This window comes from Loxodonta africana, chromosome 3 (genome assembly GCF_030014295.1).
Source record: "Loxodonta africana isolate mLoxAfr1 chromosome 3, mLoxAfr1.hap2, whole genome shotgun sequence".
In the NCBI taxonomy this organism is placed as follows: Eukaryota; Metazoa; Chordata; class Mammalia; order Proboscidea; family Elephantidae; genus Loxodonta; species Loxodonta africana.
The window spans coordinates 62,340,964-62,355,119 of NC_087344.1; the positions used below are offsets into that span (position 1 = coordinate 62,340,964).

Consider the following 14,156-nt stretch of genomic DNA (forward strand, 5'->3'; position numbering starts at 1 on the left):
TGAGCTCCTTAAGAGAAGCAGTTCTCATGCATCTTTGTATCTTCCACCACCAACCAGGCAGGCTAGGCGGGGCTCAGTCAGGGAAGGGTGGGGTGCTGGTTCCCCCTCCGCCATCTAGTTGTAACCTGAGTCTTGGGCTGTGTTCATGTAGGTGAGCTGGTACCACCTCAGGCAGCTGGCACCCTGCCCACCTGATACAGCATCCAGATCCTGTGGGCCCTGGTCCAGAACCCAGGAGATAGATCTCATTGCCTGGTTTAATGGCAAAGATGTTACAAAAAGCACAGCACCCAGGTTCAACAGTGGCTTGTGATGGACTACAAAGGTCTGAGGAAGCCAATGGGTGTGGGCAGGAGCCTCCGGGCAGGCTGAAACGTCATCTGCACTTGATTCCCCCGAGAGGGCGAGTGTAGCCAAGGTCCAAGGGCTTCCCTGCCATGCACTAATAGATAACCCCAGGAAGAAGCTGTCTTTCCTTCCTCCTGGAAGGGCCCTCTGGAAAAGCAGAAACTTAAAAATGCTTAGATAGCAGCATCCAGGTCAAAGATCACAGCCCCTTTGCTTGGTCCAGGCTCTCATTGCTTAGAGGCCCCTGAATTAGTTAACAGAGAAGGGAAGAACCCTACCTTCACCATTAATTCATATGGTAGCCTTGGGCAAGTCCCCTCCCTTCTGTGAGCCTCAACTGTGAAATGAGAGGACTGAATCAAAACACCTACGTTCCACCTTTGGAGCCAGGGCTACAGGCTATAATAAGGTTCTTTTTACCTCAAACATTGTAGAGTTAGAATAATATTCTATACTTTCACTCCCAGAAGCAGGTTAGAATATTCTATACTTTTACTCCCAGAAGTAAGGTCAGGGCAGGAGAAGGGATTCTCCGTTCAGGAAACAGCAGAGACCAATCGGACTTCCTAGCACTGTGCCCTCAAAGCCTGTCCACCTTCAGGGGTTTCCCTTGTATTTGCTGCCTCAAAAGTAGCTGCTTCCCTTAACAGAGCCTCAGAGGTGTGTTGGGCCCTTGCCACTTCGGGAAAAAGAGCAGGAGGCCTGAGTCACCTCCTAGGGTGTGAGTTGGGCTCACCATGGAAACCCAGCTAAGCCAGGCTGCAGAAGGAACCCAGTGTCTTCCCGTCCTCACAGCACAGGAGCTGCCGTATCTGCTTTTGATCCTCCTCCTAGAAAAGCTTTTCTCCACTTTACAGAGTCATTTTCCCTTCCTTTCCCCCAGGACACAACTCACTCATTAGGCCTGGGCTCATTCCCCTTGCCTAGATGGTCCCCCAGCAGCCCCCACTCATCCCAGGGCTAAGTACCACTCGATCCAAGGATCCACCCCATACCAGGTAGTCCTTTAGGGAGACTTCCTTCAAATCCCCACAGCACAAAGAGTAGGAGCTCTTAGCCTTTTGGGGCCACGGACCCCTTTTGAGAATCTGTGGCTACTATGGGCCTTCACCCTGTCATGGATTGAACTGTGTTCCCCAAAAATATGTGTCAACTTGGTTAGGCCATGATTCCCAGTACCGTGTGGTTGTCCTCCATTTTGTGATCTGATTATCCTCCATTTTGTGATCTGATTATCCTCCATTTTGTGATGTGTTATAAATCCTTACCTTTATGCCTGTGGTTATGGGCCCATTTGGGAGTGAGCTGTCCGTTATGTTAATGAGGCAGGATTAGGTCATGTTAATGAGATTAGGGTGGAATGCAACACCCTTACTCAGGTCACTGCCCTCATCTGATGTAAGGAGGGTTTCCCTGGGTTATGGCCTGCATCACCTTTTAGCTTACAAGAGATAAATGGAGAGGTGAGTAGAGACAGAGGAACTTGACTACCACCAAGAAAGAAGAGCCAGGAGCACAGCATATCCTTTGGACCCAGGGTCCTTGTGCCGAGAACCTCCTAGACTCGGGGAAAGATTGATGCCCAGACACATCATGGGGCCCACAGATGTTGAAAGGAGACAAGGCCCTTCCCCCAGAACTGACAGAGAGAAAGCCTTACCATAAAGGTGGTGCCCTGAATTCTGACTCCTAGCCTTCTGAACTGTGAGAGAATAATTTCTGTTTGTTAAAGCCATCCGCTTGTGGTATTTCTATTATAGCAGCACTGGATAACTAAGACAGCCCCCGATAAGATCACACATACGCACATATCTGCAGACTATTCCAGCATGGACTTGGAAAACATTTCCACCTTAAGATCATAGAAACCTAGAGTCCTGAGGAACAGCAGGTCACTCACCTAAGCCAGATGCCCTCTTAGAGCAATCCCCTCCCCCCTACAATGGTGGTCTTCTTCTACACCTGGGCTCCTTCTCAAGACCACCTTCTTCAGGAAGCCTTCCCTCATTTCTGATCCCTCACAGCATCCCAGCCTGAGCCACACAATTTTCCACCTGTGCTTTCTCCCTTGAGTGTTATCTCACTTCCCGTAAAAAGAGGGCTGGTTCTCTGTGGGCCCATTTCATCAACCCCATAACCTAAGCTGGAGTTGGCCATGATCATCTACTTGAGAATTCTGCACTTGGAGGCCAGGCTCGATGACAGCACTGGCCCACCCCTAAAGGTTGGGCTGTGGAGTTCCCCTCCAAGGGCCTCACAGTCTGCCCACACCTCACCAGAACAGGGGCTCCCATGAGATGGCTGCCTGTGCTGCTGGAAAGCCCCCAGAGAGCTTTCAAAACAAAATCTACAGGTGGGAAAACTAAGGCTGAGGGAGACAAATTGACTTGCCTATTTTCATAAGTCAACGTGCAAGAAAGGGGCAGAGCCAAGACTTGGGTCCCCAGTTCCCAGCCTAGAACTCTTTTCCTTGGCACAGGTGGCTTTGTTAAAACAAACTTGCCTTCACACACACACACACATGCTCATATGTGCGTAGAAAATTTCTGAAAAGATGCACAAGACACTTAACAGGGTGTCATGGATTGAATTATGTTCTCCCAAAATATCCGTCAACTTGGCTAGGTCATGATTCCCTTGTACGATTGTCTACCATTTTATCTTCTGATGTGATTTCCCTATATGTTATAAATCCTATCACTATGATGTAATAAAAAGGATTAGCAGCAGGTATATTGATGAGATCTACAGGATTAAGTAGTGTCTTAAACCAATCTTTTTTCAGATATAAAAGAGAGAAGCGAGCAGAGAGACATGGAGGCTTCATACACTAAGAAGAACCGGAAGCACAGCGCATCCTTTGGACCTCAGGTTGCTGCGCTGAGATGCTCCCAGACCAAGGGAAGATTGATGACAAGGACCTTCCTCCAGGGCCAACAGAGAGAGAAAGCCTTCCCCTGGAGCCAGTGCCCTGAGTGCGGACTTCAAGCCTACTGGACTGTGAGAGAATAAACTTCTCTTTGTTAAAGCCATCCACTTGTGGTATTTCTGTTATAGCAGCACTAGATGACTAAGACACAGGGGTAACCTCTAGGCAGCATGACTGTGGGGGTGGCCAGAGAAGTGACAGGGGGACTTTTACTTTTCACCTTAGTAAATACTCTTCTGTACTGTTAGGTTTTATTTTTGTTTGATTTTGTTCTCTTCCTTTTTTTTTTTTTTTACCATGAACATATTTTATTTATTCGCATTATAAAAATAAATCTGCCACAGAAAGAAGATTCTAGCCCCTGCCCATCCCCAACACACACATAAAAGCAAAGAGAAGCCATAAGTAAAACCCATCCAGGTACAACTATAAATTAACGAGATTGCCTTCTTGCACGGTTTATGGCCACCGGTTCCATTAATTCACAGCCACGGTGCAGTTTATGGCTTGACGAACCTTCCCTGGAAAAGCTTAATTCAATTAGGGCTCTTAGCAACTCCCTGAGGAAATTCTGCTATCTTGCTTTTACTTATCCAAATTGAGGGCAGACCAAACAAACCCACACTTTCCCAGAGAGACCCCACTCAGCCCAGAGAGGATGCACTTGCAGACCCTCTGTTAGAGCCAGCTAAGGAAGGGATGAGCTAGGCAGCCATGGCAGCACCACTTAAACAAGGGTGGACTCCTGAGAGTTGCTAGAGCGTCCCTTTCCAGGTGTTAGGCTATAGCATCCCTTTCCAGGGCTCAGTAAAACTCCCTGACCTGGCATTCAGTCTGAGGCCAACTATCCTCTCCAGCCCTTTTTCCCCCTCCTCTCTGAGCAGTCAAACTGGTTTCTTGCCTGTCCCTGTCTCCACCCGGAAGTCCGTCATACGTTGTTCATTCCTTCCTTCATTCATTCCTCAAATATTTACAGAGCTCCTTCTCTGTGTGCGAGCCCCTGGGTGGTGCAAATGGTTGATGCGCTCGGCTGCTAACTGAAAGGCTGGAGGTTTTAGTCCATCCAGAGATACCTCAGAAGAAAGGTCTGAGATCTTCCGGAAAATCAGCCACTGGGAACCCTGTGGAGCACAGTTCTACTCTGATACACATGGGGTCACCATGAGTCAGAGTGGATTCCAGGTAACTCCGTGCCAGGCACAGAGGATGGGAAAGGGAACAAACAAAGTCCCTGACCTCCCGGGGATTACATTCCTGTGGGAATTGTGTACTAAGAACGGCTCCCTTCTTCCTGCTTGCCTATCTGATTCCTCTTTCTTCAAGACTCAGCTCAAGTTCCACCTTCTCTGAGATGCCTTCCAGAACCACTCCAGTCCCTTGGGGACTCCTCACTCCCTCTGAACTTTGCCTCTCTGCCAGGCATCCGCCCAGCCCTCACCTGGACTGGAAGCTCCTAATGAGCAGGGCTGGGGCTTCACTCTTAGTTGCCCGACGGACCACACACTAAATGCCTGCTGGCTGATTTCAGCTGACCTGGCTCTTCGACCCTGGCTGAGCAGACGAATTAATTAGCTGCTCTCTATCCTGGCTGGCCACTGCAAAGACACAGCCTTTGTGAGCTTTCCCTGGCATACAGCAAGTACTATGTAAGTGTTTGCTATTTATTATTTTGGTGAGCTTGTGGGCTCTGCCTTACACACAGCTGTGATGTCACCCATCCGCCCTCAGCGGCCTGGTCTCAAACAGACTCAGCACAGTGGAAGGGCCAGTCTGGACTTAGGGGTAAGTCTCTCCCAGGACTAGGAAGGGGCCTGGGAAGGAGCAGGATGTCTCATCCTGAACCTCAGTCATAGCTGCTTAAGGACATACCTTTTCAGGAAACAGCCTGCTGGGGTAATTTGGGGAGCTCTACATTCTCAGCAAGTCAGCATCAGAACTCAGCGTTCAGAAGTGGCTCAACAGGACCCCCAAACTGGCCCTGCATATTAGATGAGTTTTAGGGAGGGGAAAGGAAATGAGCATGATCCCAGGCCCAACCCAAAACTTAGTTCAGTTAAAATTAGATTAGCCCATAAGATTAAAAATACCTACATATAATCACAGGCTGCCTTAAAGTATCAGTTGATGTTTATCGGCATCTAAAGAGATGGTTTGCCCCAGTGCGGTGTGTGCAGACAACCTTGAGGAGACACGTCTGACTCAGACATTTGCAGGGGGAGTGAGAACTGCAAAATGAGGCCCACACAGGCGAAGGATGACTCAGGAATAACCCAGGCCCCGGTTTGCTGAGTGAGCCGCCTCTCCTCGCCTGGGATGGAGAGGGGGCAAGTGGGGGTGGGGGGAGGCGGAGGGAAGGCGGTAGGCTGGCCAGCTGTGTACAGGCTGGCATTCCCAGAGGGCGGCGAGGTCCCTTAGCTCCAGTTCCCTGTTCCTCTTGTGTGTTTCCAAAGGCAGTCACCTCTGGGAAGGGCTATTTGCTTCACAGAGGAACTTGGAGTTGGGGTGGGTCACAGTTTTTCCCTCAAACCCAGAAATGATCCACAGAGAGCAGCCAAGACTTGAAGTACTAAAACTTGTAAAAACTTCCCAGGTCAAAATGATTGTGGGGAAAATAAAATTTTGGAACCGAAAAGGTCCTTGGAGTCAGGACAGGCTGATGAAAAGAGCACAGGCTCTGAAGTCAGGCAAATTGAGGCTTAAATCCCAGTATCTTCTAGCTGTGCATGAAGTACCTGACACAGCCTCTGGAGAAGGTGCTTAACCCAATCTTAGCTTACAAATTAGGAAACAGAGGCTAAAAGCGGTCATGCCTTGCCTGAAGTCACACAGCCTGAGGCCAGATCCCAATCCAGCATGCTTTCTTTTATAATTCACTTCCCTGCCTCTCCTTTCTTCTCCCTGATGAGGTACAACACCTTGAGGGAAAGGGAAAGCCTTCCATTCTGAAGGTTTGTTGCTTCACAGACTATGAGAATGACAGTCCCGTGTCTGAGTTCAGTCCTCACACTCTTCCTTCATGCAAATACAGGTGTGTTCAAGGGGTTAAGTGCTTGGAGCTGAGCCCAGCTAAAGCTGAGCCACGTGAGCACCACGCCCCAGACACCCTGCTTGGTCAGCCCTTCCCACAGGAGGGACTGGTTTCCCTCCTGACAACCATCCAGAGGACCCTGGTGGCTGTGTCTGGTCACTTACTCTCCTCAAAGCCCCTCTGGGTCTCTCATTCCCTTTGATCCTCACCATCATCCAATACATCTGCCAGGCAGGAAAGAGGACGAGCCTTGGTCAGAAGTCCAGGGGATTGCGTCCTTTGCCACTTACTTGCTACAGCACCTCAATCAGGTCACAACCTGAGACTCAGTTTCCTTAGCTATAAAACAGGGACATCAATACCATCTGCTATCCTAACTCACAGGACCATCAAGAAGATCAAAATTGAATATCGTACATGCAAAAGCTTTGGAAACAACAAATTAAGGTACTAATAAGAATTACGACTAAACCCTGCCCACCTGGGAGGGCAAAAGAAAATTGGACCATTTGTTCCAACACAGAGACTGCCTATCAGGATGCTGCTGGGCCCTGAGGGTGACCAAAAGCAACCCAGCACCCTTCCTGCTTAGAAGCAAGAGATCATAGTCACAAAGTTGGCCCTTAAACTGAAACTCCCCTGCCTAAGCAGGGAAAGCTCTGATCAAAGCACCCAGGAGACCGGGAAGGGTTACTCAATAAGCAAGGTATGCACGGGCTTACTTGTGCCTACTTATTAATCTGGAGTGTACAGCTTCACCTGTTTTCACATCTTTGCCACAGTGAAACTCATGTAAAATTGTTCACTAAAAAAACAGATTAGTAAGTAAATACAATTAAGCCCATGTATACCTTGCTTGGAAACCCTGGTGGTGTAGTGGTTAAGTTTTTTTTTTTTTTTTTTTTGTATACCTTGCTTACTGTTTAATCCGTGCCTGCAAAGAGGTCATCAGCAGAAAGATGGCAGGACAGACTCACTGCCATGAACCAGGGATAGGTGCAGGGTAACTGTGGGATGTGGGTACACCTACACAGACACACAGGGACAGAGGACAGGTCCAAAGCCAGGCACAGCTTTTTCTGGGCTGAGAGAGGGTTCCCACCATCAACATAGAGAGAGACTTAAAATTCCAGAAAGCAGGCGCAGTGAGAGGGGCAGCCAAACACTATCAAGTCAGTTCTTATTCAGTGACTCTACAGGACAGAGCAGAACTGCTGTATAGGGTTTCCTAGGCTGCAATCTTTATGGGAGCAGGCTGCCAGGTCTTTTCTCTCTCAGAGCAGTTGGTTTCGGTTAGCAGCCAAGTGCTTTGCCACCACGCCACCAGGGCTCCTCACTATGAGCTGGGCACCTTCTAAGTGCAGGGCCAGGGCATCTGCTGAGGGGGCAGCCAGAGGGAGGAGATACAGCTGCACCCTCTAAAACGCTATGCCAAGACTCAAGCAGAAAATAAATAGCAATTCAACTTCACATGAGATAACCTCTGTTTCCTCATCTGCAAAACAGAGATAGCCTTTATCTCACAGGATTTTAGTAGGGATTAAATGAGATTACTTTTATAAAGTGCCTGACACTACTCTCTAGATACTCAGTAACTGGTAATTATTAGTAAATTATTAGTAAAACAGACACACACCCAACAGAAGAGACGTCACAGCCTAATGCTAAAGTTGTAGATAAACAATAAGAGAAAAGGGTTACAGAGGAAAGGCGAGGGCAGGGTGAAAGCAATTGCTGTAGGCTACAGTGGGCTAGAAAGAGCTCCTAATAGGGGAGGAACCTCCATGGGCCCTGGAAGTTGCGAGAGCGAGCCAGGCACTGTGTGGGGCATTCCCACATTCAAACCTTACATCAGTTTTAGAAGGTAAAAATAGCAGCTTCACCTTACTAATGAGAGACAAGTTAGTTTTAGAGAAATGAGGTACCTGATCTATGGTCACATGGGAACCAAGAGGCAGTGTCAGGGCCTTTTGACCAAGTCTTTTCTGGATACCAGCTAGATGGGATGGGGCTGGTGAAAACAAAATTAAGATCATGCTCCATATACTGTAGCATCTTGCACATAGTGGGTGCTTAGCTGAATGAAGTCCAGACAATAAGGTCAACCTGGGCCCAATAAGGAAACCCTCGTGGCATAGTGGTTAAGTGCTACGGGTGCTAACCAAAAGGCTGGCAGTTCGAATCACCAGGTGCTTCTTGGAAACCCTATGGAGCAGTTCTACTCCGTCTTACAGGGTCACTATGAGTCAAAATCAACTTGACAGCAACGGGTTTGGTTTTCAGTTCTTTGTTTGGGCCCAATAAGTGTCTGGGCTTCTGCAAACATCACGTTCTAAGGCTTCCTCCCAGTCCCCAGCTGGCCTCTCCTCTCACTGTCCTACAGTCAGTCAGCTGTTTCCCAAAGCAAAAAGGCCACCTCTTTCTTTTTAGAGAATCCCATCTGGGCTTTCAAGGTGACCTTTAGGCTGTTCCTCTCTCTTGTTGAGAAGCGGGAGAGGGAAGTTCTAGTTTTATTTTTACAGGAAACCACTTGCTGGGTCTGATAGCCACACATGAAGCAGACGATCATGAACCCATCTCTCCTATCCACAGACTTGTTCTAAGGAGGAAATGGCAGGATACACTTTGCAATGACAAAACCAAAAACAGCTACAAGATGTAAAGGGACAAAGGGAGCTTTTTTGTCCCCTGGTTAGGAGACAAGATGAATACCTGCTTTGTGGGCTCCTGAGGAGTTCTGGGTCAGGAATATGGGAAAACAAACACAGGGGATGCCAGTGGTGAGCTGGGTACAACGAGGTTCTCCCTTGGAACCTGGGAGTCAGGCGAACTGGGAACAAAGCTGAATTCACGCTGGGCCCAAATCACAAAGTGGGGTGGGGGTGGGGAATGGCTTAGGGTCAACTTCACAGTTCTCCCAATAGTCTAGACACCGTCCCCCCACTCCAGTAGGACCCACCCTCAATGGACAAGGCAAGAGTCCCTGTCAGAGAGAAAAAAGGCCCAAGAAGGGAAGTGACTTGTCTGAGGTCACCCACTGAATCAGAATTAGAATAGAACCCGGAAGCATCCGCTCTAGAACTTCAGCTCCGATCCCACTCCTCCAGTCTCCGACAACGTGTCTACCTCAGGCTCTGCTCAGTGATTACGAGCTTTGGGATAAAAATGAGAACTGCACACAGTACTTTCTATTCTTAAAGGAGAGGTACCTTGCCAGGGAAGCAGCTGCCACAGATGACAGAATGAGGGCTCAGCACAGCCCCGATCCACGCTGGCGTGTTAAAAGAACAGGCAACATGCCAAAACAAACTCCTAGGCACCTGAGTTTCTATGCAGAGGTAGCATGGCCTCAGCACCTCCAAACCTACCCCAGAGGCAAGTGGTGCCGGCTGTGAAGGCAACCTAACTGAAAGCAAGAACTCTGGTGGCAGCTTAGGTTTGATCTGTAACCCTCCAGCCTCAGAGACAGACTAGGGGCTGCAGTAGGGATGCGTTTGCCTTAGGTGTTTAAAATACGAACAGGAGCAGCTGCCACTCGATGAGTGCTTCCTGTATGCAGAGCACTGTACAAAGTCAGCTTTATTTGCACTAATATGTATCTGTGTCACCTCAGCAGCCCTATAGCTAGAAACTCTTATCTCCCTCATTCTACCCATGAGGAAACCGAGGCTCAGAGAGGTTAACCGGTAGAGTGGAGGAAATCACACTTAACTTTGATTCTACAGAGCAACCAACAAACATGTTGCTACTGAGTCGATTCTGACTCACAGCAACCCTGTAGGACAGAGTAGAACTGCCCAATAGGATTTCCAAGGAGCAGCTGGTAGATTCAAACCGCTGACCTTTTCAGTTAGTACCTGTGCTCTTAACCACTTTGGGCGCCACCAGGCCTCCCTACAGAGCAAAGGTGAAGAAAAAGTGAGCTTTCACTTTGCCACCTTAACAGGGACTCCTGAGATCTTCGACACTCTTTTCTCTACTCTCTTCTCCAGGATAGCCAGATGTTAAAGCTCCTCTGTTTTCAGAGGCAGAACAATGCCTTTCTAAGTCAGGACACAGGCTTTTGGAGCTGCAAAGGCCCTTGAGAGCATATCCAACCTCCTCATTTTACTGATGGGAAAACTGAGGCCCAAAGCTGAGTGACTTGCCAGGGTTACCCAAGTCAGTGGAATGGCAGCAATGTCAAACCTGGAAGGGGCCACAGAGATCAGCTGCCAGGTGAAAAGGCATGGCTGCCCCAAGGTCACAGAGGGAGATGGATGAGGAGCCAGGTTTCCTGACTTCTAGACTGATGCCCTTGCCATGGCACCATCTCTGCTGTCCAGCAGACCAGGGTCCCAAGCACGGTGCTCCAGCTGTGCCAGGCCAACCCGGAACCCTTCAGAACTAGAAGCATCAGGGCTGCGGGGTCCTTGTGGTCATGCCATCGTTCCACCAGCAGACACTGACACCCAGAGTGTGTGTGTCAGCCCCCAATTAATGCCCTTAATACAATGCCAAATGTGGGAGGCAGGGGGTTGGAGAGAGGAGGGTAATTTATAGACAGCACTTGTGAGGTCTCTTATTGGTCTTACACAGGCAAATAACCAATCATAGTCACTTCAGTTTCATATAACAAATTAAGATATAAGGTCTCATGAAGTGTAGAGATTCTTGCCCATTTCACAGGTGGGGGAGACCAGCAGAAAAACGCCCTAGTTTGTTCAAGGTCATCTAATTATGTCAGAATCAGTACACATGGCTCCCCTTGTCCAGTCCTTGATTTTGCCAGGAAGCTGGCTGCCACTGGGGTATAGATGCTGGTGGCCCAGCTCCATGCACAGACCCCGCCACTGTGACCTGCTCAGTGCCAAAGCCCTGCAGCAGGAAGTTGTTCCAGTATCTGTCCAGAGTCAATGAGAGCCCCAGGCACCCAGAGCCCTCCTGCAGCACATCCCAGAGCCTGTCTCACACCAGCATGGCATCACACTCTGCACCTTTATGTCCTTTCGAAAGTGGCCAGGCTTCCTGCCAAGAGTCACATACAGCCCAAACCTAAAAGTCCGGCAAAAGAGGAGCAGAGTCCCAGGCCCCTGTACCTTCCACAGCTAGCTGGGGACTGAAAAAGCAAAGGCAGTGTTCAAAGGCCCCTGGATACCACTTCCTGGGACAACTGGGCTCTGCAGGCTCCGGTGGGTTCCATTAATCACCCAGCAGAAAAGGATGCTCAGACGTGGCAGGGAGATAACCCTCTGGGAGGGACAACTTTTCTGTTCCTTTCCCCTAAAAAGAACATTTCCAAGTCTCTTCAGACCAAAACATCCCTAGCCCCTCTACCTGTATCTCTCCTACTTAGCCAAACAGCAGGCCAATGTGACTAGCCGTCTCAGACAGTATCTTGAGACGCAGCCAGGAGCCAAACTGCAGGTGACATGAGGCCAGACCAAGCTCCAACCTCCACTCTGCCTCCACCCTGAAACAGGCTTTAGAAATTTCCAGGACCCCTAATCCATAAACTATACAAGAGATAGCATTCCTGGGCTAGAAACTGACTCAGGGGCTCCTAACCAGCCTGGGCAAGCAAAGCTGACGTAACGTTCTGGGGATAAAGGAAGGTAAGGCTATCAGACTCCCTCACTTCCAGCCATAGTCATAAGTCTCCAGTTATCCTCAAACTCCTTAGACGGGCCAACTAGAAATATACTCCATCCTGGGCCACCCTACCATGAAGTGTGTAACTGCACTGCCTGCTGATGACGAAACAGAATGTGCCACTTGCTGGAAGAAGCTCCTCACTGTCTCACACAGCTGGATGCCTGGCTCCCCATGGGGTCTGGCCCAGCCAGGGGAGACTTACCAAGCCTGGAAGCCTTGCTGAAGATACCTAGTATCAGAAGCATCCCATCCTCTCATTCTGCCTGCTCTCCCCCACGATGCTGGCTCCAATCCCGGCAGGCCTTTGAACCAAAGAGGCCACAGAGCTCATGTTCAAGAAGGAACATGATGGCAGGATGGAGGCTGCCTACATTACAAGAATAGTTCAGACCCTTATTCCTGGGCAGCCCCAAAGGGTAAGAGATGGACCAGGTCACAAGTCTGGTGGTGGCAGAAGTAGCAGTGGGGTAACACGGACTTACCTATTTTCATGAGGCAGGCCAGCAGAATCCAGAGGGCAATCTCGAAGGGTGTACGCACATGTAGGTAGTCGATGCCAAGGACTGGAAAGGGCTTTCGTGGCTTTATGTTGTGTTCAGTGACAGAATGGTTAACAGGGCGGCTTTCTGGGATGACCTCTGGTGGGGCAGTGGTGACATCCCCAATGGACCGTTCCCGTGGCGGCTCTGAGCCCCGGATGGTGCTGGCAGTCGGGCTAGGCTGGAGGCCATGGCTCCTGAGAACAGGCAGCAGCCCCACCAAGGCTACCACCATGAGCAATGAAGGGAATATCCGTGGCGGAGAAAGGCCACAGATGCCAGACCACGGAGGTATCATCCTGCTCCCTCAGTCCAGTAGGCCTCAACCTTTAGCAAAGGGAAAGTAAGACCTGGGACATAGGTAGCAAGGGGTCAGCAGGTGGGAAGAGAGGCTGGGGTAGTCTAAGGAAAGTTCATGTTTTAAGGAGGTATTTTTGTGGAAGCAGTCCTCTGTGAGAAAGGAGAGGCAAAGGGGTTTTCGAAACCCCAAGTTTTGAAACTAGGAGTTGGGACTCCAAACTGGGGAAGAGGGACAAGGACCCAGGAAGGACTACTGGAGGAGACCAAAAGGTCTGGAACCCCAGGCTTGGAAAAGGCGGGGGGAGGGGCCTGAGCCCTGGGGCAGAAGAAGGGACAGGGAAGGTTAGACCCTAGGCAAGGGAAAGTAGGAAGGAAGCCTGGGAGTCTTGGCTGAGAAAAGTGATTGAGGAGCCAGGACGGTGGGACTCTGGGCTAAGGGAAAGGGTAGGGAGCCGGGGCTAAAGGAAGGGGACCGAGGGGTGGGACCCAGTCCAGGAATATGGGGAAAAAGGGCTGGTAGCCCAGGCTGCGATGAAGGAGTGAAGCCGGAAAGAGGCCGGGAGCTTCCCCACCCAGAAAAGGGCCGAGATCCTGGCGCGCCGGGCTGAGATTCCGGGGAAATGGAGGGAAGCGGAAGGCGGAGGCAGGAGACCCGGAGGGAAGGCGCCTGAGCGCCGGCTGGGGGAGGCTCGCTGTGGGCCGACGACAACACGCCCCTCCTTGCGGCCCTGGCTAGGCGCTGCGCTCCGCCCCGGTCCAGCTGCAGCTGCTCCGCGTACAGCTCCAGGTGTAACCCAGACCCCGGCCCCGGCGGCAGTGAACTGATGCCGCGCTGAGCCCGGCTCTGGTTCTTATAGGCACCAGCGAGCGGCCGGTGCCACGGGCTAGAGGGATCTGTCAATGCCCGCGCAGCGCAGCGCCCCCTGTCACCAAGGGAGAGGTATGGCATAGGTAGAGAAACCCAAAAACCAAACCCACTGCTGGCGAGCCCATTCCGACAAACGGCTACCCTATAGGACAGAGTAGAATTGCCCCGTAGGGTTTCCAAGACTGTGGAGCACTGGTGACTCTGGTTGACTCACCTGCTATCTTAAAGGCTGGCAGTTCGAATCCACCAGCCGCTCCTTGTAACCTATGGAGCAGTTCTACTCTGTCCTGCAGAGCTGTTACGAGTCGGAATTGACTGAATGGCCACAGGTTTGATTTTTTAAAAGTCTTTACAGAAACCAACTGCCACATCTTTCTCCCGCGGAGCGACCACGGAGTTCCAACTGCCTACCTTTTGACTGGCGCCTTGGTGGTGCAGTGATTAAAGAGCTTGGCTGCTAACCAAAAGATCGGCAGTTTGAATAGGAGTGGCTGTGGATTTGAACTGCCG

General features: G+C 50.3%; 1 protein-coding gene across 1 annotated transcript in view; it reads right to left on the bottom strand.

Moving 5' to 3' along the window:
• The window catches only part of SLC9A1 (solute carrier family 9 member A1), a 61,498-nt gene extending 47,875 nt beyond the window's left edge, over window positions 1-13,623 (bottom strand). Inside the window, exon 1 of the mRNA XM_010595118.3 lies at window positions 12,422-13,623. Within this exon, the coding sequence (XP_010593420.2) occupies window positions 12,422-12,776 (355 nt within the window). The 5' untranslated portion in view covers window positions 12,777-13,623. The remainder of the gene's footprint in view (window positions 1-12,421) is intronic.
• Window positions 13,624-14,156: the final 533 nt, after the last annotated feature.